Raw genomic sequence first — 24,896 nt, 5'->3', positions numbered from 1 at the left:
AGAGCGTGTGTGTTAAGTCTGAAGACAAAGCTTGCCTATATAGGAACTGCATATAGAAATAGCCTAAAAAACTGTGATGTGGGCACTAGAGGAAGTGGGCTTCAGCCAAGGTAACCTAGATGCGACCTTACACCAACCACTTGTGGTGGGATAGAGAGACATAAAACAAGCAAAGAACATAGAGAGAAGGATGTGCTGCAGAGAAACTAAGAAACAAACCACTAAAAGGCCATTATGTCATTATCAGTATTGTAGATACACCCATATTTATTGAGATGTATCTTTGCTTATTGTCAGTATCCCACTTTTTCATATTTCCCTTTAACTTCCTGATCAAATATTTTGTTTTTTTGGGCAATTATGAAAATGATGAAGTTGTTTTTCTTTTTAAAGGTCCCAGTTAAAATATGCACATCGATTCGATCAAACGTTTAGATAAAACATGGCAAAATCAGAACACAAACTACAAATATAACATTATATTTGTATATAATCATTAAGTGTATGTTGTAGAAGGTTATATATTCCATTCATCAACTAAGTCTTCAATATGTGCTCTCCCAAATGGTTGAGCATAAGGAAAAGGGTTAATATGCTCATATGGTCATAAAAAATAAATTAATTTGATTCTAGAGATGTACATTCTCTTTCCTGTCCTCTGCTCTGCTGAAATTTTGCAAATTTTCCAACTGTTGGAGTAATAAATGGTTGTCTTATTTTATCTTCAATTGAGAATATATACAATAAGAACCTATTTTTTCTAATAAATATAAAACAACAGAAATGCTAAAACGTAATCAGTGACACAGTAGAAGGTCCAGGATAAGTTTGTTAATTCATATGCATTGGTAGCAATCAATAATGCAGCAACTGCAATAAATAAAACTGTCATGTGAGAATAATCAATATTCCAGGAAAAACAATCTTGACAGTTTTCCGATATTTAATAATTATTACATTTATTATTGCTCATCTCACAAATTGGTCGACTAGTCTGATAATGATTTTTTTTTTTTCGATTAGTCGATTAGTCAACGATTATTCCTGCCATGTCCTTTATCTAAAAATGATAGAAACAGCCAAACATGAGATTTAAAAGGCTTTAAATGTCTAGCTGTTGTTTAAATGTGGAAAGTACTGATATGTAGTGAGTAAATATGTAATCTGTTGTGTTTAGGCACTTTTGGAGACACAGATTAAGTTGAGTGAACTGTGTGAGCAAGCCATTTACTCATCTCCCATTGTGATTCCATCCCTAGCATTTGTAATGTATTGCAGTAATATTAAAAATTTAACGATTAGTCAACAGTGAAATTAAAATGAAATTAAATTGATTTAAATTTATCTATTGTGGTCTGAATTCAGTGAAAGCTGCTGTAATAAAAATACATTTTATTTTATTTTTTATTTCTTTTTCACACCTTTAAAAAAAATGTGTGAAAAATACAAATATAAAAGAAATTGCTTGTACCTGTCCAGGTAAGCTAGTCCCTAGTCACGTGACATGCCTAGCCCTCGCCCTGACGTCAGGCCTGTGGTGTGAGCTCAGGCGGTCAGCTGATGCTCAGCGGGCTGCTGTGTGTGTTCATTGGGACAGAGGCGAGTGGGAGTCTACACTTCGCTTCAGCTGATATTACTCGATATATTGTGAGTAAACTAACTCCACGACTTTATCTTATGCGTGTTAAGAGTCGTGTTGTTGCATGAGGCTAATGTTCGTAACGTTACGACTTTTAGGAGCACTTTTAAAACTGTATCTATATATAAGTTTACACCGCTGTTCTCCTCGATAACCTGTTCTGGGTTTACTTGTTAGCATTAGCTCGGTGGCTAACGTCGCCTATATTAACTGTGTGAGTTGGGTCGTAAAAGTAGCTAACCTAGCTAGTTAGCTGAATATGTGAGTTTAGTTTGCTCTTATTTGCGAGTTTGGGGTCGTTTCAGCTTGTGTTGTTGATGTCACGGCTGTAGTTGACGCCGTTTTGTAAGAAGTTGCTTCTAAAGCAACTTGTTGAGGTGCAGTTTTTTGTTGACAGTTGAGCAGCAAAGTGTTTTAGCTAGCTAAGCTAGCTAGTTAAATAATAGCTAACGTGCTTAGCATCGTATTTTTTGACAGGCTCTGTAAGCTGTGTTCAATAATTTAAACTGTTGGTGTGAATTAGAACTCTTTAAGAAGTATTTAACGCTTAAAATAAACGTAATACATTTCTTCTATTTTATGGACAAGGCGAATTTTGTGTCTAGAAGTTGTAAAGCTAGGGTGAGCTAGAAGACGAGGTCTGGTAGCGATAATAAAGCAAATTTAGCATTCAGCATTAACGTTACCAAGGTTAACTAACGTTAGGTAACGTTAACATTTACGTGCTTTAGGCGTGGTGACTAATTTTATCATTGTTGTAGCTAGTTATCTAGGATAAACTCTAAAATGTACTGTGGTGAATGTACACTACCGTTCAAAAGTTTGGGGTCACATTGAAACGTCCTTATTTTTGAAGGAAAAGCACTGTACTTTTCAATGAAGATAACTTTAAACTATTCCTAACTTTAAACAAATACACTCTGTACATTGCTAATGTGGTAAATGACTATTCTAGCTGCAAATGTCTGGTTTTGGTGCAATATCTACATAGGTGTATAGAGGCCCATTTCCAGCAACTATCACTCCAGTGTTCTAATGGTACAATGTGTTTGCTCATTGGCTCAGAAGGCTAATTGATGATTAGAAAACCCTTGTGCAATCATGTTCACACACCTGAAAGCAGTCTAGCTCATTACAGAAGCTACAAAACTGACCTTCCTTTGAGCAGATTGAGTTTCTGGAGCATCACATTTGTGGGGTCAATTAAACGCTCAAAATGGCCAGAAAAAGAGAACTTTCATCTGAAACTCGACAGTCTATTCTTGTTCTTAGAAATGAAGGCTATTCCATGCGAGAAATTGCTAAGAAATTTAAGATTACCTACGGTGTGTACTACTCCCTTCAGAGGACAGCACAGACAGGCTCTAACCAGAGTAGAAAAAGAAGTGGGAGGCCGCGTTGCACAACTAAGCAAGAAGATAAGTACATTAGAGTCTCTAGTTTGAGAAACAGACGCCTCACAGGTCCCCAACTGGCATCTTCATTAAATAGTACCCGCAAAACACCAGTGTCAACATCTACAGTGAAGAGGCGGCTGCTGGATTTTGGGCTTCAGGGCAGAGTGGCAAAGAAAAAGCCATATCTGAGACTGGCTAATAAAAGAAAAAGATTAAGATGGGCAAAAGAACACAGACATTGGACAGAGGAAGACTGGAAAAAAGTGTTGCGGACGAATGAAGTTTTAGGTGTTTAGATCACAAAGAAGAACGTTTGTGAGATGCAGAACAAATGAAAAGATGCTGGAAGAATGCCTGACGCCATCTGTTAAGCATGGTGGAGGTAATGTGATGGTCTGGGGTTGCTTTGGTGCTGGTAAGGTGGGAGATTTGTACAGGGTAAAAGGGATTCTGAATAAGGAAGGCTATCACTCCAGTTTGCAACGCCATGCCATACCCAGTGGACAGCGCCTGATCGGAGCCAATTTCGTCCTACAACAGGACAATGACCCTAAACACACCTCCAAATTGTGCAAGAACTATTTACAGCAGAAGCAGGCAGCTGGTATTCTATTGGTAATGGAGTGGCCAGTGCAGTCACCAGATCTGAACACCATTGAGCTGTTGTGGGAGCAGCTTGACCGTATGGTACACCAGAAGTGCCCATCCAACCAATCCAACTTGTGGGAGCTGCTTCTAGAAGCGTGGGGTGCAATTTCTCCAGCTTACCTCAACAAATTAACAGCTAGAATGCCAAAGGTGTGCAATGCTGTAATTGCTGCAAATGGAGGATTCTTTGATGAAAGCAAAGTTTGATGTAAAAACAATGTTATTTCAAATACAAATCATTATTTCTAACCTTGTCAATGTCTTGACTCTATTTTCTATTAATTTCACAACGTATGGTGGTGAATAAGTGTGACTTTTCATGGAAAACACAAAATTGTTTGAGTGACCCTTTTGAACGGTAGTGTAACTTACTAAGGCACCTGTTGAATGTAATAAGCCATCAAGCACCAGGAATAAACAAATTCAGTTTGAGAGAAAAAATAATTCGGATTATTCAATGAACAATGAATACTATTGTAGCTTAAGACCTTAAGTCTCTTGATTCAGTAGTAGTATCAGCACATGTCTCACGTTTGGGTTCACGGGTGGTTAAGTCTTCCGTGTGTCTTAAGTCCTTTAGGAGTGTGTGTTTGTATCTTCAGCACAGTCATGTGTGTGTGCTTATCCAAACATGTACAGCTCTGAAAAAATAAGAGACCATTTTACCAATTTGAAAACCTCTGGAATATAATCAAGAGGAAGATGAATGATGACAAGCCATCAAACCAAGCTAAACTGCTTAATTTTTTTTGCACTAGGAGTGGCATAAAGTTATCCAAAAGCAGTGTGTAAGACTGGTGGAGGACAACATGCCAAGATAAATGAAAACCAAGGTTATTCCACTGAATATTGATTTCTGAATTCTTAAAACTTTATGAATATGAATTATTGCATTATTTGAGGTCTGAAAGCTCTGCATATTTTTTGTTATGTCAGCCATTTCTCATTTTCTGCAAATAAATGCTCCTAATGACGATATTTTTATTTGGAATTTGGGAGAAATGTTGTCCGTAGTTTATAGAATTTTTTTTTTTTTACTTAAACATATACCTATAAATACCATCAGAAAGTGCTCTCTTCATTTTGTCCAGAGCTGTATAAACTACTAGAGACCCAGACTTGAGTAAAAAATACAAATGCTCTGTCAAAAAAGTGACATTAGTAGAATTTAAACAGTTTTTAAGCGCCACAACTAAGTGGAAGTACTAAAATATTTATTAACATTGTTTGTACTTTATTACTTTGTACTTTTAGTATTGCAAGTAGTTAATTCTAAAATGTACTACTCAAGTACTGAATGTAAAAGTATTGTGTTATGAATATCATTCGCTTTGGACAAAAGCATCTGCCAAATGTAATGTAATATAATGTAATGTAATGTAATCATTTTGCAGGTAGGCTGCAGAGTGAAACAGAGCAGCGTGGTCTTCTTATAAGATCAGCTTGATTCACTCAGTGATTAGGAGCTTCATCAAACACGGTGACAGTGCAGAGCATATATCGCTCTGATACCACAGTGATAATGTGGGTTTAGTATGATTGGTAACATTTTTATAACTGAAATGAGTAACAATGCAGCACATTAAAAAATGTATCGGGTAAAAGTATTAAACTCATTGTAAATATATAGGGAACAGAAATTGGAGTAGGAGCAAAAAAAATCAACTACATCACATATATATAGTCTTGTTGTAGATCTATTTTTCCTGTTGTGTGTTCTTCAAAATTGTGCCAAATTCACAATGACCAAATCAATAGAATAGAGCTCTAAAATGACACAGGTCATTTCATTGACAGTATTTTAGGTAAATGTTGCTTCCAGTTTTAAGCATACTGAAGTATCACTTTTATGTAATGCGTGTATTAAAATGATAAATCAAACTAAAGTACAAGCACACACTGCACAGTGCAGGAAGAATTTAGAAAAATTTGACTGGAATAATATTTGAGCTTGTAGCAGTTGTCTTAAAGCCTTAAAGCCCTACAATATACAGGAGGGCTGCAGGAACAGGACAGGTCTCATGTTGGCTAGTGATCAGTGATCTCCTATCCGATACTTGGCCAGATGGAGAGAGTGGAAAAAGTGCAGGGCTCACCCACAGCACAGCCTGTTGCATTATTGAACACGTTTCGAATTTTCCATTAGATGAACACAAGCACAAGTTTTCTTACTGAGAGTGATATGATAAAATTTGCATTAGCAGAGAGCAGGTGTGTTATCAGTTTGTAATCTGTCTCTGATGACCTGTCATGGTTTGTGGGGTTGTTAAATGAGAAATGTAGCATAACTTAAATGATGATCTGTTAAAGGGAGATTTTGGCCTAGAATGTCTAAAAATTAACTTTGTCAGGTCACTACACTGTGGGTGAGAAAGCGGGGGGTTTGGATGAAGATAAATGATGCTGATACTTGATTGTAAACTAATTGGGCTCAGTTTGAAAATAATAGAGTATAAATATTAGAACTGTGCTGATTTTCAAACTGCTGTATCCCAAAACAATCCATTACCATGTGCTCAAACCTACATGCCAGCATTTTACGCTTAATAAGGAAGCAGAATACTTGTTTCACAGAGCAGGATGTTATTCAGATAGCTATATTAAGCAAGGTTTATTCAGAGAAGTGCATTAAAACAGCTTAGTTTAAAAGAGGTTAAAATGATCTGCCTGATTAATCTATCGGCAGATACTCAGGTTGTTGTATTTATTTCAGTATTGCACATTAAAAAGTGGTATTGTGCAGGCTCTAGTAAATATGCATTTTATACTTAACTCCAGTTAAAATTATTCAGTATACAGAAACAGTGATGTGTATTGGGAAAAACAACTGTTTTAATAAAAGTTACTATCCTTCACAGTTTTTCTGAATTAGTGTTGATACATTAGGCTAAGTACACCCAACCAGGTTTTGCCTTAGGGTTCAGATAATCTTAGGGTGAAGCTCAGCTATGTCTAATGAGCAGTTGGGTTTTGAAGAATCTCAAATGCCTCTTTGTATTTTCTGATTCTTTCTGAATACCCAGAGCTTTTCCCACAGCTGTGCTGGCTGTCACATGCTAAAGGGATGATGAGACCTCAGGGAACCATAAGATTCCATACATGCCTTTTAGGTATATAATCACTGTTTGTAGATGTTCTGTAATTTCACCAAATTGGGAAAAAAACTAACATTGCAATATATTATTTGTGCTATGTATTTTGGGACAGTATATTTAAAATACAGAGATTTTACCTGACAAGTTTAGCTTGACATTGTAATTTAACATTGTGTATCCTGTGATGTGGCTGTTGCACATGTGTACATTGTGATGGTGATGCTATTTTTCTGCTCTAGTTGGTCATTTTATTAATGCATTTTAAACCAATTTGGATACATAACATGACTAAATTGTCACTTGGTTGCAAAGTTGCAAAATTGATAAATAAAAAAACAGGGAGAAAAATCTATGGAGCTAATTTCCAATCTGCTGCTAGGCACTTTGAAGAATTCATGTTTTGTTTTTTACTGGCTCACTATAAATTGTCCACACTTGCCTTTTTATGATTTATGTGGTTATTCAGTGTTGTAAAAGTACTAATGATACCCCTTATATAGTGTGAAAGCTTTATAGCGACTAGGCCTGAAAAGTTTGGGCCAAAAATTACAAAAAAAGTAACTAAATATTAATAAGTGCAAATCCCAAATAGTTTATACAGAATATTGCTTTATTTATTTTAAGTTATATTGTAGTGTTTCCATTAACAATAGGCCCACACTCCACCTTATGGATCCTGCACTATTACCTGTTTTTCCATAGATAAATTAGATTTATCTGGGTGATTTATCTATCTTATGATGGTCACATTTTTGCCACATATTAATTGTCTGTTTCTGGGGAGTTTGGCACATCTGAAAGTCTGTGAACAAGATGTACGTTTTATCTAGCTCATGTTTTTGTCCCAAAACACATCTGAAATGGGTCCTGGGCCCCAAACTAGACGCTGTCCAGAAGTTGCTGCAGTGTGAATTATGAAAGTACGCCAAAAAAACATATAAAATAAGATTTCAGGTCTTGAGAGTGGATGTTAATATCATAGCAGATTTCTAATCCACACTGTTAAAGCTGTCTGTAAGTGACTTTCAGTTGTGGGCTTTTCTGTGGTATCAGGCTTATAAAACCCTCCCTTCCTTCCTCTGTAAATGCTCATTGCTCATTGCTCAGATCAGCTAATGCACTCTTTAGACTGAGCACTTTTAAACTGAGTGCTTATCTGATTGGTTCTTTAACAGAGCTCTTGTCAGTGAACTAAAACTGTTTGATTTGTGCAAATGTGAGTTCCATATGTTGCTTTAAATGTTTTAATCGTTTTAAAATTATTGTCTAACATTCTCTCACTTTCTCAATTTCTCTCATGTAGTTTGTCTCTGTGGTGTGCGATATAAGTTAGCACAACATGGGGGAGCTCTTCCGCAGTGAGGAGATGACTCTGGCCCAGCTCTTCCTGCAGTCAGAGTCTGCTTACTGCTGCGTCAGCGAGCTTGGTGAGATCGGCATGGTTCAGTTCAGAGATGTGAGTACACACTGAAGCACAACCATTCTTAAGGTCCTTTGAATGGCCTGTAGACTGTAGATAAATAATTAACCAGCTCTGAACCTTACCACTGGATCCTGTTGTAAAGGTCACCCTATTATATTCTGCAGAGATGTTTACTAATATGTTACTTAATTATTAAAATATGATTAAAATAAATTATAGTAAATTGGTTGCACCCAGAAGGAAGTGTCAGATTGCACTGCTATTTGGAAGAAAGATGATGGTCATCAGGATCAGTAAATTATTTAATGGTCATATTTTTAAGCTACACATGCTGAAGTAGTGTGTAGCACAACATACCAGACGTCTCTGCTTGGAGATGTAGAGGTTCCTCATGGTGTTCTGCAATAATCCACCTATAAAGTTTGAATATTTGTGCAAGTTAGCATAGGTCTGGTGATGCGGATGGCCATGGCATAGTATCAGTGTCTTTAAGGCAAGCTCTTGAAATGACAGCAGTATGTGTACAAGCATTGTGCATTCAGGAAAGGGGTTGGTTTTGTAGCTTGGATATGTTGGGTTGCCAGTAGACACTTAGTCATAGAAGCAGTTTGCTAAATGTGTATAAAAATAGATAGCTTTAAAACCCAATGTAATGTATTTTAATACTGAATTAAATATGTTATTGCATTGCCACCTTATCACTTTATCCTCTGCAAATCACAGCTGAACCCAGATGTCAACGTCTTCCAGAGGAAGTTTGTAAATGAAGTGCGGCGTTGTGAGGAGATGGACCGTAAACTGAGTGAGTCAGTGATGAAACAGACATTAAATACGCTTGAGAAAAATGTGCTATATAGAAACAAGAGTAGTTTGACTTTTTTTCATTTCCTCTTTTCTCTTATTTTCTGTTCTACTTTCACAAACTCTAAAAAAAATCTCTGTTTTTCCCCTTCCAGGATTTGTTGAGAAGGAGATAAAGAAGGCCAACATAACCATTGTAGACACAGGGGAGAACCCAGAAGTCCCTTTTCCCCGAGACATGATAGATTTGGAGGTACAGAATCAGATAAAAAGTGCATACATTCAAAAGCATTGAGAACAAATCAATGTAAGAGCAAATTCTGCAACATTTTTTTTTTTTGCAGAGCATTGCATTACGCTTTCAACCTACATTCCACATAGCATTATCACATGGCTGAAAACACAGAGGGGAATGCTAAGTACTCATGACTTGGTGAACTAGTGCCCATGTGACTGGATGGCTGCTTAGTTGGCTTGTGCATTTACTGAATAGGGGAAAAAGAGCCTAAATTATATGAGCACATGGTGTGTGTAAGACTTAAATCTCAATCATTATCTAAAGATTTAGCTCCAATACTTTAAGTGCTATACCCTGGAAAATAGATAAAACTTAATATTAGACTAGATTTCCATGTCAGCCGTTAATTACCATTTAAATTTTTTCAAATAATTTTGATAAAGTAGCTCTCTTTTTTGTTAATGCTCCAAATCTTTATATAGCTAAGTGTTATCCTTCAATAGGGCTTTGTGTTGGCGACACCTGGCCATTAAATATGTATCCCAAAACCTGGATCACGATTTTATGTATTAAGATATTGTAACCTAGGTGATGCATAGATTTATTTCTTCAATAAAACTTTCATGAAAACTGTCATTGAAAGAAATCCAGCATCATATGCCTACAGTCTGAGCATGCATTCATTTCTTTAAAGTTATTTTTATTGATTATAATGACATGGATATCTATAAATTCTAATATTTATTGTGAGACCATATCTCACCGATGTCTCGCGTCTAAATTTAATGATATGACTTGTTTGCTCCCTCTTTTCGCAGGCTACTTTTGAGAAATTAGAGAATGAGCTGAAGGAAATCAACACTAACCAGGAAGCCCTTAAGAAGAACTTTCTGGAGCTGACTGAACTCAAACACATCCTCAGACGCACACAGCAGTTTTTTGACGAGGTCTGTAATCTTTAAATTCCTTACCGCCATATTTGTTTCCCTTCATTTTTCACAATCCTCTCAATCTTCCAAGAATTGTTTTTAATTTTTGCTGGACTGGCAGTAAATGACTTGTCTGTGACAAGGTGCTGATGCGTTTACGACACATTCGTCACAGTCATGTAGTTTAAAAATCAAAGCTAAGCTTTCTGTCATGTGTTGTAATGTTTTTACGGCTAATTTCCACCATGAGTAATCATAGGAGGATCCATTAAATACAAAGGAACTCAAAGAAAGAGTCTGTTGTGACATTAAGGGTAGGTTACCCAACCCAAACCCAACCCAGTCCAGTTCTTTAGCCTGTTAATTTCATTACTACTTTTAGTTCAGCTGCTCTTCATGAGCAGGTTTTACCACAGCGTACTGCTTTTATCTTTGTGATCTTTTATCTCTGCTTTATCTTTTATCTCTGTGATCTTTGACCAGAAATATTTCAACCCCTGTTTCTGGATTAACTTTATGATGTTATTGTCTCCTTTACAAGTTAATATGGGCTCTGATGAGTGTAAATCAGTTAACTTTGTGTATGCAGTTCTCTTTTAATCATTCACATCCTATAACAGAATGAAAGTTATGACAATATGGTGCAGATTGGAGCATGTGTATAAATGAGTTTCTCATAAACAATACAGATGTGTGCCAAAATAATGGAAACACATTAGCATAAAAATATTCTAAAACCATAGCTAGTTCTTTAGAGTTGGTGCAGGTGAAGAAAAGATTATTATAGGAATTATTTTGGGGTTATTTTATTCTTTGAAACTTCTCTGAAGTCTGTTTCACCATTTTCTTACAATTTCTTTCTTGCAATAATGATCACTTTCAACTGTTCAGCGGTCTCTCTGTGTTCATCACTCCTGGCCTATACATTGATATGCCAAATGTCATGGAATAGAAACTAGTATTGTGTTAGTATAGCTTGTAGCTAAAAAGGCTGCACTAGGCCCTGGTCTGCTCGCATGGACAAATCTAGCCAGGCGCTGCAGGTCACGATCATTGCTACCTACTGTACTGTGTTCTGTGGATTGTAATGTTTTACCATCTTACGATGTATTCCTGGTTTATATGCAACACGGTGGATTGAGGAATGTTAACTGGCTGCAGAAATAGAATGTCCCTGCTAACTATAGCCTTCTATTTTAATGTATTAAAACAAGCAGCGTGTGATGAACCGCTAGGTGATATGGCCCTGGCTTATCGGAGCACTCTGGGTTTCTCAGTGTAGCTCCTTCAAGCGGCATTAGCCGCTAACTGCTAGCCTTAGTGCTGGAGAAATTCTGGAATCTAAGCTTACTGTAAATAAACAGAAGTGTTTACTCACCCAAATAAACAGTTTTCAAGATAGAAATCTCTGTAGATTAACATCCAGCGCTCGTTTTTTATTACTGTTTTGTTCACTTAGCTTTACTTAAATTAGTTAGCGACCCCCCCACCTCCACCCAATAGCGAGACCTGATGAATTAGAAGTTTCTAATAGTGTCTCTTAAAATGTGCCTTAAAATCGAGTGCACTTTATGTATGAAAATAGACCAGTCATTGACAGTACATTTTCTAAAATACTGTAATATTAACCAAGCAGTTGTTTTTGACATTGTGTCTAAATATCATGAATGGACCAAAGGGAATGCTTCAAATGTCTTGGAATAGTATCTTTTTACATTGACTTCCATTAAAAGTTAAGAATGTTTTTTCCTTCTCCTATAAAGTTACCATTTTAGGAATGTTTCTGCATGACAGCAATTATATTTTTATACGTTGATCTGTCTATTAGTGTCTAACTCTTCTTTTATCTCTCTGTTCACAGATGGAAGACCCTTCTCTGATGGAGGAGTCATCCACTCTACTAGACCCAAATGAGGTTGGACGAGTGGCTCCGCTTAGGCTGGGGTGAGCTACATGTTTTAAAATTCTTATTCTTGTCAAAAATACAAAGTTATTGTGACAGACCTAGGCCTGGTCATACTTGTTACAGCATGAAAATAAAGGAGTCCAAACTTCAGTAAGTACAATTTAGAGAAGTGCATCTATTGTAATGTACAGGCTAATGGCTTGAAGTGAAGTGCAGCTTTCTCACAGGGAAGTCCAAATAAAGCAGGTCCTATGAACTCTTTCAACTTGAAATGGTTTACAGTGCAGTGCAATTGCTTGTAAGGAAGGGGAAAATGCTAATCATTATCTGTGACCATAATCATAAGTAGGAAATTATTATGTGCTTTGATGATGCCAAAGTGCTGGTGGAATTACAGCGTTTTTCCAGGCGATGAGAAAGCTCTATAGTGTGATATGGCTAATGCATTTCCACTGCTAATGTTGCTGAGGTTTTGATTGATCTTTGGGCTCTACTCAGCTCATATCCATAATGCAGGTTTTATGTGCTGTGTTATTGTCTGGCAGCTGTATGTTTGTCAATGGCAGCACCAAAAAAGGGGAACTTAACTAAACTTTAGGGTTTAGTTATGTTTGACATAAACCTAACATTACTATATACACACAAGGTCTAAATGTATGTGGATGTCTCTTTTAAATAATGCATTCAATTGCTTTAAGTTCATTGCCTGAGACAGACATACTCAAGCACACACTCAATCAACTTTTCTAGACCCTGCAGAGAAGTACTGCCAGTGCAATAGGACTCTCTTGAGCAGATAAATATGAACACCATGCTATGACATCATGCCTAATGCCAGGTGTGTGCTAAAGGTGTGTAAAACCCCTGAGTATTTGAGCTGTGGAGCAGTGTAACTGTTCTCTGGAATGATGGAGCTCCAACTTAACTTTTTTGGGATGAGTAGAGGAGTTACGGATGAGGTGGGGTGGTAATAACCTCACGTCATACGTCTAAAAATGTTTCTGGTGCTGAATGCATTCAAATCGTCACAGCAGAGAGTTGTGGATATTGGGTTGTTTTTCAAAATAAAGGGACATTAAGATTCAGATGAAAAAAATCAGGGAAAAGGTAAAGAATAAATGGTGTTTCATGGTGTTCAGTGTGATCAAATGCCCAGAAAAATCCATACTAGGTTTTCAGTAGATTTCCACTTTAAGCTATTTAAATTAGACCAGGTAACGAAGCTTCAGGAGGTATTTTTTATATAAATATTTTTTAATGTTTTATCTCCATATCTGCTAAAAAAAAAAGTAACACACCTGCCCCCTGGACATGATATTTTGTGATTATTTTGTGATATTTGTGCTCAACATCCCTAAACTTATGATTCTAGAATCCCTCCTGTTCATTAAAATGATAAAATTGTTCAGAATCATTCCAAACCCACATAATCACTAAAGCCAGAGCGGTAGTTTGGGTCACTGGGTTTGATGAAGCTGTTGTAATCTCTTGTCCATTGACAGCTTTAGTTGATTTTACAATAGTGATAGAACTAGTGATCTTTTATGCTGAATTTGTTAAAATATCCTAACAACTTACTGTTTCGCCTCTCTTTTGGGTAAATTTGTTTAGAGAGTTTATGTAAATGTACCGGTACTCATGTAAATATACTCTATCCTGTACATTCCCGTTCTTGTGCTGTTGCTACAGCCAAATACATTCTGAGTGTCCTTTAGCCTAAACATTTGGAATTACTTCTTTCTGTAATAACTACACAATACTTTACAATACACAGTACTTTTACTTTCAGTACTTGAGTAGAACATTTTTAAATAAACTACTTGCGATACTTAAGTTAAAAAAATGCTGAATACTTTAGTACTTTTTTACTTCAACTTCTACTCGAGTCACTTTTTTGACTTGCTCAAGCCTGGATCTTTAGTACTTTATACATGTCTGCATATAGTGTATGTAACTGTATTGTATAACATAATGTATACACTACATGTTAATTGAATAGAGTATTAATTGAATAGAAAGTAAAATAGAAACTCAATTGATAAGCATGACTTAAACTTAGTCATTCCACCTGTTTGCAGGTTTGTAGCTGGTGTGATTGGAAGAGAGAGGATCCCCACCTTTGAGCGGATGTTGTGGAGAGTTTGTCGTGGTAATGTGTTCTTGCGGCAAGCAGACATCGAGGATCCACTGGAGGACCCCACAACTGTGAGTGCCCTTCCATTAGCCAGGTCGTAAATTAACCCTCTCATGAGCTCAGTTTTAAAATTGGCTAAAACTGGCACATACACATAACTTGTGTAAAAAGAGATATGTCCCCTTTAAACATATTTTATTGCACTTAATTTGTGCAATTCTCATTAAAGAGGACTCTAATTCCCAAGTTCTAACTTTACTGACTGTTGCTTTAATCAAGTGCATTAAATTACTTATTACTGAGAGTGGTTTGTTGGGTGGTTCGTTGGGTTTTTAGGGTGACCATGTGCACAAGTCGGTGTTCATCATCTTCTTTCAAGGAGACCAGCTGAAGAACCGAGTGAAGAAGATCTGTGAAGGGTACTTTTAACTGAATTACCTAACTTTATCTGGTATTATTAATTACTGTAGATGGGCTGATGCATAGGAATCACTGTGTGCTCTACATCCAGGTTTCGGGCTTCATTGTACCCCTGCCCTGAGACCCCCCAAGAGAGGAAGGAGATGGCAGCAGGAGTGAATACTCGTATTGATGATCTTCAGATGGTGAGTACGCACATGTGCATAACAAAACACATGTCAAACATGCATATGGTAACACTAATATTTATAGTATTGATATATATATATTTATAAAGCTTCCTTTTTAAAGCAAGAATGCGGGTAAAAGCAGTGCATATAATTCAGTTAAATGCAGATAATTACAGTAATTACTAACTGAAACATAACTTGTGATTAATAAGTGCTAAGGATTGAGACTGGTGACATCTGGCTAGAATGGTCCATACCAGCAGAAAAGTGACTCTGGCATAAATCACAGCCATATTTAATGCAAAAGCCCTCACATGCATATTCTGCAGGTCAGGGCAGCATTCTTTAGCTTCTGTGTGACATCTAAACCATGCTAAATATATAAAACCATTGCATTTATCAAGGCTTTATAGAAACCATTGCAAAAAAATTAAACACATAAAAATGCATTCTACATGTTTATCAAATAAACATTACAGATTTCATGGTTTTTAACAGGAGCTAAGCAGTTTACTTCTTTATATAATATAAACTGCCTGGCCAAAAAAAAGACTGGATTTAAGTAAGTAAATGATGTGGGGTTGATGCTGCAGTTGGTCTGCAGGTCTAGGTTCAGCAACTGTATGTGCTGAATAAATGAGGTCAGCTGACCACCTGAATATACTGAGTATAGACCAGGTTATTCCATCAATGTGTGGATGATTTTTTCTTCCCTGATGACACAAGCATATTCCAAGATGGCAATACCTGAATTCATCAGGCTGAATTTATTGTGACTGCAGAGTTCAGGGAGCATGAGATCATCATCTTCACACATGGATTGTTCACCACAGAGTCCAGACCTTAACCTCATTGAGAATCTTTGGGATGTGCTGGATGGAGGAGGCTTTGTGCAGTGGTCAGACTCTACCATCATCAATGCTGCTGCAAGATCTGGTGAAAAATGAATGCAACACTGGATTGAATAAATCTTGTGACATTGCAGAAGCTTATCGAAACAATTCCACAGCGAATGTGTGCTGCGATCAAAAGCTAAAGTATATTCGAGTGTGTGACCTTTCCATTCTATGCTCAAGTCTCAGAACTAAAGACCATCTGTCTCTTTATTTGTTGTTTGTCTGAGTGGGTATACTCAGCTGTCACCCTTTGTGTGTGCTTTGTTTTGAGTGAGACAGAGAGAGAGAGAGTGACTCTGTGATCTGTTTATATCTGCCTTCCTTGAGTGCTGGGTGAAAGGCCTTCCCTTACATGGTCAAGCTCTGATGAACGAATGCTCAATTATCATTGCTGCTGCCACACAGTGGGCTTGATTAAGGGCGTTTCTGCACCATATAGGTTATGCAAGAGTGTCTAGGCCAACGTTGTATGCACCCCAGACTATTTACACGAGGGAAAATGTGTGGAAAATGCAGTGGAAATAAATCGATATGGCAAGGAAACAATTGATTACTACCTCATCTGACTGTACGTGTTGATCTAAGCGGATATGATAATCCTGACACTGTTCGGCATAATCTGAGTGGGTTAAATCAGGCTGTGCATTAGAGATGCCATAATGGGACTCGATTAGAATAGACACACACTGATAGCGGAATTGAGCTATTTGTATAGACATTTTGTTCTTTATCTGTGTTAGTGCCAGGCAGAGTTGCCATCATATTTCGTCTGTGAGTCAGAGGCGGCTCCTGCGGGGGCTGTTTGTAAATGGAGTAATGGTGTTTAGGATAATGGTCCACCCGAGAATCTTTGCCAGAGCCTTATTAGGAAAGGGAAAGGCTTAATGCCACTGGGTGTGTAACCTCTACTGCAGCCCACACACATAGTGACCATACCTGCAGTGACTCACCCGTGCTCTCCCACATACAGACACACACACACACACACACACACACACGTGCTGTCTCCTCCACACCTGCTCAGATTCATATACACCCACGCTGCAAATGTACCCACACAAATGCTCTCCAGTGCTGGATAAACTCCAGCACACAGATATTTCACCTTGCCAGCATCACATGAGGTGTCATCTTGCCACTTACTGCCTCCACGTTTAACTACTATCCACTAGGGGTCTTATAACATGCATATTAATGTCCACTACACAAAAATGTTAGGTTTTATGCTATGGAATATTTGCAATATTATACATTCCAATAGTTTCCATGGAGGAATAGATGTTGATTCTAAACTATGATAGGCTTCACTTTTAAATAGAGTCTTCAATGGTTTTCTAATATAGGCAGTACTGTACTTCTTAATATATGACCACATCTTCTAAATGACATTTTTCTTGCCTAGATAAAATGCTCTTTATCTATGAAATAGAATGTTCCATTTATACCTAAAAACCTATTATAACCTGTAATAGACAAAATTATTGCTGGCATTCTCTCTCCTTTTATTGCTTATTTAGTGTAAAACCCACAATAGGTATTTTATTGTGAAACATTTCTTTCTTTACTCCACCTATTCCCCACCCACACACTTGTTCTAAGAATGACACTCCATTAAAGGCCTTGTACTAAAGGAATCTCTCCACCTCCATTTCTATTTATCTCGTCATGCCACTTATCCACTTAAAAAAACAAGTTGTGTAACATCTAAACCTAAAGCCTTTCAATTACAATTCTGTTTAGAGTCATTTACCTGGTCTGGGAATAAAACGTAGTTATACACTAAATTGTTCTTTTAATGGCCATATATACAGCTCTGGAAAAACATAAGAGACCACTTATACATGATGGGTTTCTTTGATTTTTCCAAATTGGAAACCACTAGAATATAATCAAGAGGAAGATGGATGATCACAAGCCATCAAACCAAGCTGAACTGCTTGAATTTGTGCACCAGGAGTGGCATAAAGTTATCCAAAAGCAGTGTGTAAGACTGGTGTTGGAGAACATGATGCCAAGATGCATGAAAACTGTGATTAAAAACCAGGGTTATTTCACCAAATATTGATTTCTGAACACTTAAAACTTTATGAATATGAACTTTTCTTTGGATTATTTGAGATTTGAAAGCTCTGCAACTTTTTTGTTAATTTAACCATTTCTCATTTTCTACAAATAAATGCTCTAAATGACAATATTTTTATTTGAAATTCAGGAGAAATGTTGTACGTAGTTTATAGAAATGTAGACAATGTTGATTTTACACAAACATATACCTATAAATAGCAAAATCAGAGAAACTGATTTAGAAACTGAAGTGGTCTCTTAATGGTCTCACAATATGGAGTATGATTATTTTCAGCGTAAAAAATACTATTAATTTAATAATTATTTTCTGTTTTATTTAGGCAAGTTAAATGACTTGAGCTGCTGATCTCTACAGTTAAATTCTGATCCACACTCCTTTATAATCCTTTATAACTTTCATTTGTACTTAAAACTCAAGAAGAGCTTGATAATTAGCTGATAAGTTTGAGCAGGGAAACCCCCAAAATATTCAGGGCTGGCCCAGGGGTGCTCCATTTTACAGTGTGGGGAACCACTGCTTTAGAATATGTGACTCACTGCAGGCTGATAACAGGCCTGTGTGTTTTCCTGAGCTTGTGTGCAGCCTGGCTTGAGAAAGACAATGACAGATGGAGAGACAGATCAAGATGCTGCTGTTCTGGCAGCTTCAGGGAGAGCTAGTAATTTGGAGTAAATCTTCCTGCCACTCCCACTGCTGTCCCCAAGAGGCTGAGGCAGCAGGGGTCCACTGTATGTGGGTGGCAGGCCAGACAGCTCTGAGTGGGATAGTGTGTGGGCAGGTCTGGGCATTAAGAGTGGCACCTCAGCTGTCTGGTATTTGTTGATCTGCTGGCACAGCCTCTCTCTTGCGCTCTCTCTCTCTCTCTCATATATACACACATACACTACTCACTCTTCCAGTGTCCTGGCAGGGTCTATAGGGAGATTCTTCAGTTCTCCTAAAATAGACTCTCAGAGCTCTGCGCTATTTGTTCTGACTCAGCCCCAGGTTCCATAAGTATTCTCTGATGAGCAAACCAGGGGGTCTCATACACCCATACATGGACCCTGAACTCAGAAAGCCTGTGTTGTTACACAGGATTAAGGGGAGCATAAGAAGCATGCTTTGTCAAAGAGGGCTTGTCTTCAGCTGTCCATTTGCTGGTTAGCTCAAATTAGAGAGGGATTATTTATCACCATAATAGTACTGATGATTGAGCTTCTATTCTGATGTAACTTCTTGACACTGTAACACCAGTGTAAGGCCCGAAACAAACTTCATGCAAGGGTGCAGATGCAGACGTTTCAAGACACGCAGACTTGATTTTGCGCAAAGATTGGTTCAAAAATGTTTAAAACTCAAACTGCATTCTGACCATTGCCACAAGGGCTGCTATAGTGCTGTTGACAAGCTTTGTCCTGACTGTCATATTGCCCTCTGATTTAAACACCACAGTAACTTAAGTATGTTTCATGACTAACAATACGCAATATTTATCACTTAAAAATCATTATGTAGAATTTTACAGTAAGCAGCTTTAACAAAATGTTGGTTTCTGTTATAGCTGTGGTGGATCTGAAAGTTTTGTAATGCTTTGTTGTGTAAAACCCTGTAATATTACCCCAGTCCACATGATTATTTCACTTCAGATGCTGGATCTGTATTGTTTCGCCATTTGCGAGGCAAGCTCATAGAACAATTTGTATTTATTGCACTGAGGTGATAGTAAATAACACTTTCAAGCTGTAGGGGAAGTGGTTTTTAATCTTCGACTTCTCAACATTGGCTCCTTTTTAAGTTGTAAGATCCCTGCAGCTGGAAAGAGTTGAATTTGGTTCGTGTGGATGTAGAGTGCATTACCTTTCTTTCTTTTTTTTTCTTTTTTTTCCCCTCCCAATTAATGTAGATTATGTTGTGGGGAGGGGGAAATGCAAGATTTTGTACATCTGTTGTATGACTTATACATACTTGTTGGGAGAAAATCCCTGGCTGTAACTGTTTTCTGTTTGTATCCTTCTCCTCTGAAAGTATAATAAATATATATACAAAGTAATGTATGGCTCATTGGCTCACAGGCTTGTTAATGTTTTGTTAACACTAACAGTTAAAAGACTATTGAAATATATAGATTTTAACATTTTGAAGGAAGTATATGTTTATCCAATGAAAAAATTATGTAATGACTGGATTGTCAAATCATGTTATTAAAAGAAAACAGGTTAAAAGACACATTTGGTCGTACTCAGCTTCTACTGCTTGCTGCTCTTCTAACTCTGGACTGTATACTGTATACTACAGGTTCTAAATCAGACGGAGGACCACAGGCAGCGCGTTCTGCAGGCAGCCGCCAAGACCATCCGTGTGTGGTTCATCAAAGTGAGGAAGATGAAGGCCATCTACCACACCCTCAATCTCTGCAACATTGATGTCACACAGAAGTGTCTGATTGCTGAGATCTGGTGCCCTGTGTCTGATCTGGACTCCATTCAGTTCGCTCTGCGGAGGGGAACGGTAAAGAGATTATCTTACACAAATGAATAGTAAACTAATTAGACATGACAGACCATGTGCAGACCATGTACTGTGACTTTTGCATGACTCTAATGCACATCTAATTCTGACCCAAGTTTGGCTTCATGTAAATGTACCCTATTTTTTGCACTTTAAGGTGTACCGTATTATAAGGCACACTATCAATTAACGTCTATTTTCTGGTCTTTTTTTATACATAAGGTGGACTGTATTACAAGGCACTTCTAATTCAGCAGGTTTTACCGCTGGGTGGTGTTGGGGGTCTTGTAAGGGTGGAGCATTAGCATTTGCGACTAATCGCTAGCATTTAGTGATTAATACCACCTGACAGCGCCACACTGAAGAACCCTGAGTGCTCTGGTAATGCAGGACGATATAAGTTAGCGGTTCGTCCCACATAGCTTGTTTTAACATGGTAAACGCGCAGACTACAGGCCGATATACTCACCTCTGAATGGCTAAAATGCTATCACGATTAGCATGTAATGCCAATGCTGCTCTAGCAGTGCTAGCTGGGGTTAATCAGCAGGCTACAGACCGATAATACACTCCTTTGAACGGGTAAATAACAGTTAGCAGCCTCTACACTGTGCAATGAGTGGCTTTACTGCTCCTTACAACCTGAATTGTAAAATTCATACATAAGATGCACTGGATTAGAAGGCACACTGAGAATTTTTTGAAAATGTAAAGGATTTTAGGTGTGCCTTATAGTGCAAAAAAAGGTAAATACGTTATATGGCCAAAGTTGCACTCATTGCTAACACAGATGTGCAAAGGCACACACAAATTGTTTTAGTCCCTAAAAATACAAGAATTGCCAGTAGAGTTAGAAACTCTCAAACAGGTCAGCTTAAACCTATTTACATCCAACTTCCTGACCTCACTAATGCTGTACTTGCTAAATGCACTTAAATCCTGACAGCAGTTCTCCAAAGTTTAGTAGAATGCATTCCCTGAACAGTAGAGACAGTTACTCCAACAAAAGCAAGACAAACTCCTTAAATCCCTTAATTTCCAAAGAACGGTATTTTTATTTTATTTTATTTTTTTGGTCACTTTCAGCTATAAGTGTATACACACATATGGTCTATATATGGCTGCATGTTCTGATGCTTTAAAATATAAACAGCTCTTTCTCTTTGGTTAAAGTTAGCTGAACTAAGTGTAGCTTTAGGTAGCAATATAAAATGTTTGCTCTGAGGATCAGAAGTATTTATTTGGGACTCAGAAGTATGATACTATAAATGTGTATGTATGCATGCATGGCTATGCTTCCTGTTTTTCACATGCATAAGTGCACGTGTGGGCTCATTTTTTTCACAATTTATTGTAAGCACGACAGACAGAAACATAGTATGCTTCTGATGCTAGCCAGCCACCTAGACACAGTCATAGCAGAAGGGTCAGGGTTTACTTGAATGTTAGTCTCACAGTTAAGCAGTGCTTAAGAGGATTACATAGCCACACACTCAGACTGTCTGTCTTGATCTCCGTCTTTCTGCTCTTCTCACGCCTGCACACCCTTGCTCTTTAAGGCATGACGAAACCAACACCACAGAAGGCTGATAATAAGGTGTTCCTAATTATGCAAGACTCAAAATAGTATGAACAACATTGTCATTGTCATGAGTAAATAGCTAGTGTAAACCGAGCATATTTAATTAGATTTTCGTTCTGCTTTATAAATGCAGCATAGTGGATTTTCCTAATAAAAGAAGTATAAGACCTGTGGACTGTAGGGTGCATATACTGGTGCAAAAGAAGCCAGCAGCTTGGAAGTCTCATGCAGGGTATTTGCCCTTAACCCTTATTTAACAAGGGGCTATTAATAGCAGCAGCCTTATATATACCTCTCTATGCACACCCACCCACTGAACTACACATTTGTCTTCTTGCAAATGCACTCAGGAGATCTAGCAGAATAGTAAAGGCTCCTGATTAAGGTCATAAGCTGCACGTGTACGCCTATGGTTAAATAGATCCAGAGATATATAAAGGTTACATTGACCTATAAAAGATTTAAAATTTAAACTGATATGGGCATTATCTAATGAGTTACATATACAGACGTAATATCCTTCCGTATGGGATTGCAACATACCAGACATCTCTAATAATGTTCTGCGATAATCCATCCCAAGCATTTTGAATATTCTCATGCAGTTTCTTCAGATATTCCTCCTAAATATCAGTCAATCTGTCAACCTTTATTTTTAGTTTAAAAGGGGTTGAAAATATTTAATAAGAAATTATAAATAATAGGGAACATTTTTTAAACCAACATTTAATTAAGATAAATAATATATATACGTAAAAAGAAAAAATAGGAAATTTAAAAAAGACCATAACAATTTACAGAAAAAGTAAAGAATTTATAAAATATAAAATGGAGAAAAAGTAAAAGTAAAGTAAAATGATAAGAATTATAAAAAAAAGAATAATAATAATAAACTAAGAACATGGGAATCAAAATAAACACTTGGATACATAATTAAATAAAAATAAATAAAACAAATAAAACATTTAAATAATAAAAATGAGGATGTATGATACATGTCAACCAATCATTCATCATTATCTAAAGGAAAAAGTAGGACTTGTCACTGAAGATGACCTGCTGCCATTCTGAGTCATGATGGTCGGGCACAACACCACTAAAAGCTAAGAGCAGGTCTGTTGCCATGGTGTATGGTGCAATTTTATATGTTGGCAATTCACCTTTGGTCTTTGTTACAGGTAGTTTGATAGCCCAACATTGGTTATGTTAGTAAGGTCCTGCAACTAGTGGGCCTACTTTAGTATAGGGCTGCACGATATTGGAAAAACATGACATTTCTATGTTGTTTTTTTTTTTTTTTTCAATGATATATTGAAATATTAAACAATGCGAGACCTGTGGCTTCGCCAGCCCTGCCCCAACCGTGCGTTGTCTCACGCAAGAGATCCGGACCTTCAGAGAGTTGAGTCAGCGCCTCAAAGACAGCGGATCACTCAAAATCAGTGAAAAACAGCAAAACAACAACAATCTGCTCTTTAATCGGCCATTTAAATTGCCTTTTAAACGTTTTTTTTGGGTTTAAAAACGTGATTTTGTCTGGAAACATCTGTGCCAAAACTGCGCCGGACTGAGGTGCACAGCTTTTCATCTGCCCCTGTGTTTACAAGCACGTGCCCAGCCATGTGGAGGCCATGTGGTTACCTCATGTTCACACCCAATCTCCCTCCCCCTTGCGTTTCTTAGGCAGTAGCAGCCTGTCACTTATACAGACACACAGAAAATCATAAAACAATGCAACATGACATGTTTGATTTAATTGATATGTCAGGACATTGCACGTCCTGCGATGTGACTAATATATTGTTGCACTATTGTTACAGTATATTGTGCAGCCCTACTTCAGTATGCTATTTCAGCAGGACAATGCTTGTCCATATACTACTGCTGTCATATGAGCTGTGCCATAGCCAGCTGCATCCCCAGACCAATCCCATTCTTGAAAATGTGTGGGATGCTGTTGGACACACTAATAACATTTTACCCCTACCTCAAATTCTGTAGGAACTGTGTAAATATTTAGTTATTACCTGCAATTATTTAATATAGAAAAATGTAGCAATAACATTACCAAGAACGCCTACATGTTTCTTGTTATTCCTTAGTTATGCATAAGTTCTAATATAGGGAGTTTTTAAACATGTAATTAAAACATATATATACCTTTCTTTGAGCAGACCTGTTTTCTCTCTGTTTAGGAGAAAAGTGGCTCCACTGTTCCCTCCATCCTGAACAGGATGCAGACCAAACAGACTCCACCCACCTACAACAAGACCAACAAATTCACCTCTGGCTTCCAGAATATTGTGGATGCTTATGGCATCGGCAACTACCGGGAGATGAACCCAGGTACTACTTATGTCTTTTACAGGCGAGGGTGGGAATCCATAGCTTATTTGCCAGCCGCTGAAGTTAATTGTAAGCAAGAAGTTACAGGTCTGAAATGTTCAGACACGTCAGATAATAAATACATTACCACACTTGTAAAAACATGTTCAGTTGGTATTGAGGTTTCATGTTTGTGCTGTCTGTAAACCTCACCTTGATTCATTGTTTTGGTTCATATTCAGCTCCCTACACCATCATCACATTCCCCTTCCTGTTTGCTGTCATGTTTGGTGACCTGGGTCACGGCGTTCTCATGACCTGCGCCGCCCTTTACCTGGTACTGCGAGAGAGCCGCCTTACTGCCCAGAAAAATGATAACGAGGTATCATACACCCGCATCCATCATTTCATCCATCCACCAGTCCATCCATCTATCCATTCATTCTTCCATCTATATAGCTTTCCATCTTTTGCACACACTTTCTCTCAGAAGCTTTGCTGCTCCTCTCATATTGGGCAGGAGATTTTTTCAGGCTTCTTTCATGGCTACCATGTTTGGTGCTGTGAACCATGATTCAATCCAAAGGGTCAAAAATGGGTCCATTTAAAAGTGGTGTGATTGCTTGGTTTATTTCTTACTTCTGATTTATGTATCTACTGTAACTGTAGATTAACCCTTATTTGTACACAGAACTAAAATGAATCTGAAGGTACTAT

The 24,896-nt window shown here is 37.5% G+C and overlaps 1 protein-coding gene across 6 annotated transcripts in view; it reads left to right on the top strand.

Annotated features, from left to right (window-relative positions):
* Positions 1 to 1,552: 1,552 nt before the first annotated feature.
* atp6v0a1a (ATPase H+ transporting V0 subunit a1a) overlaps positions 1,553 to 24,896 on the top strand; it is a 130,503-nt gene continuing 107,159 nt past the window's right edge. For 5 of the 6 annotated variants that reach the window (XR_007427213.1, XM_007256276.4, XM_007256274.4 and 2 more), the window contains exons 1-12: positions 1,553 to 1,647; positions 8,083 to 8,235; positions 8,926 to 9,004; positions 9,159 to 9,256; positions 10,060 to 10,188; positions 12,032 to 12,114; positions 14,155 to 14,281; positions 14,547 to 14,629; positions 14,722 to 14,815; positions 20,060 to 20,272; positions 24,050 to 24,200; positions 24,422 to 24,561. Coding sequence is in view for 5 of the 6 variants with exons in the window: in XM_007256276.4 (XP_007256338.1) it covers positions 8,119 to 8,235; positions 8,926 to 9,004; positions 9,159 to 9,256; positions 10,060 to 10,188; positions 12,032 to 12,114; positions 14,155 to 14,281; positions 14,547 to 14,629; positions 14,722 to 14,815; positions 20,060 to 20,272; positions 24,050 to 24,200; positions 24,422 to 24,561 (1,314 nt within the window). In the remaining variant the exon portion in view is untranslated. Of the gene's footprint in view, positions 1,648 to 6,776; positions 6,795 to 8,082; positions 8,236 to 8,925; positions 9,005 to 9,158; positions 9,257 to 10,059; positions 10,189 to 12,031; positions 12,115 to 14,154; positions 14,282 to 14,546; positions 14,630 to 14,721; positions 14,816 to 20,059; positions 20,273 to 24,049; positions 24,201 to 24,421; positions 24,562 to 24,896 lie in introns of those variants that run through there. The other variant, XM_049467905.1, reaches the window with a different exon arrangement.

This window comes from Astyanax mexicanus, chromosome 19 (assembly GCF_023375975.1).
Source record: "Astyanax mexicanus isolate ESR-SI-001 chromosome 19, AstMex3_surface, whole genome shotgun sequence".
In the NCBI taxonomy this organism is placed as follows: domain Eukaryota; kingdom Metazoa; phylum Chordata; class Actinopteri; order Characiformes; family Acestrorhamphidae; genus Astyanax; species Astyanax mexicanus.
This window is presented reverse-complemented; position numbering and strand designations above follow the sequence as displayed.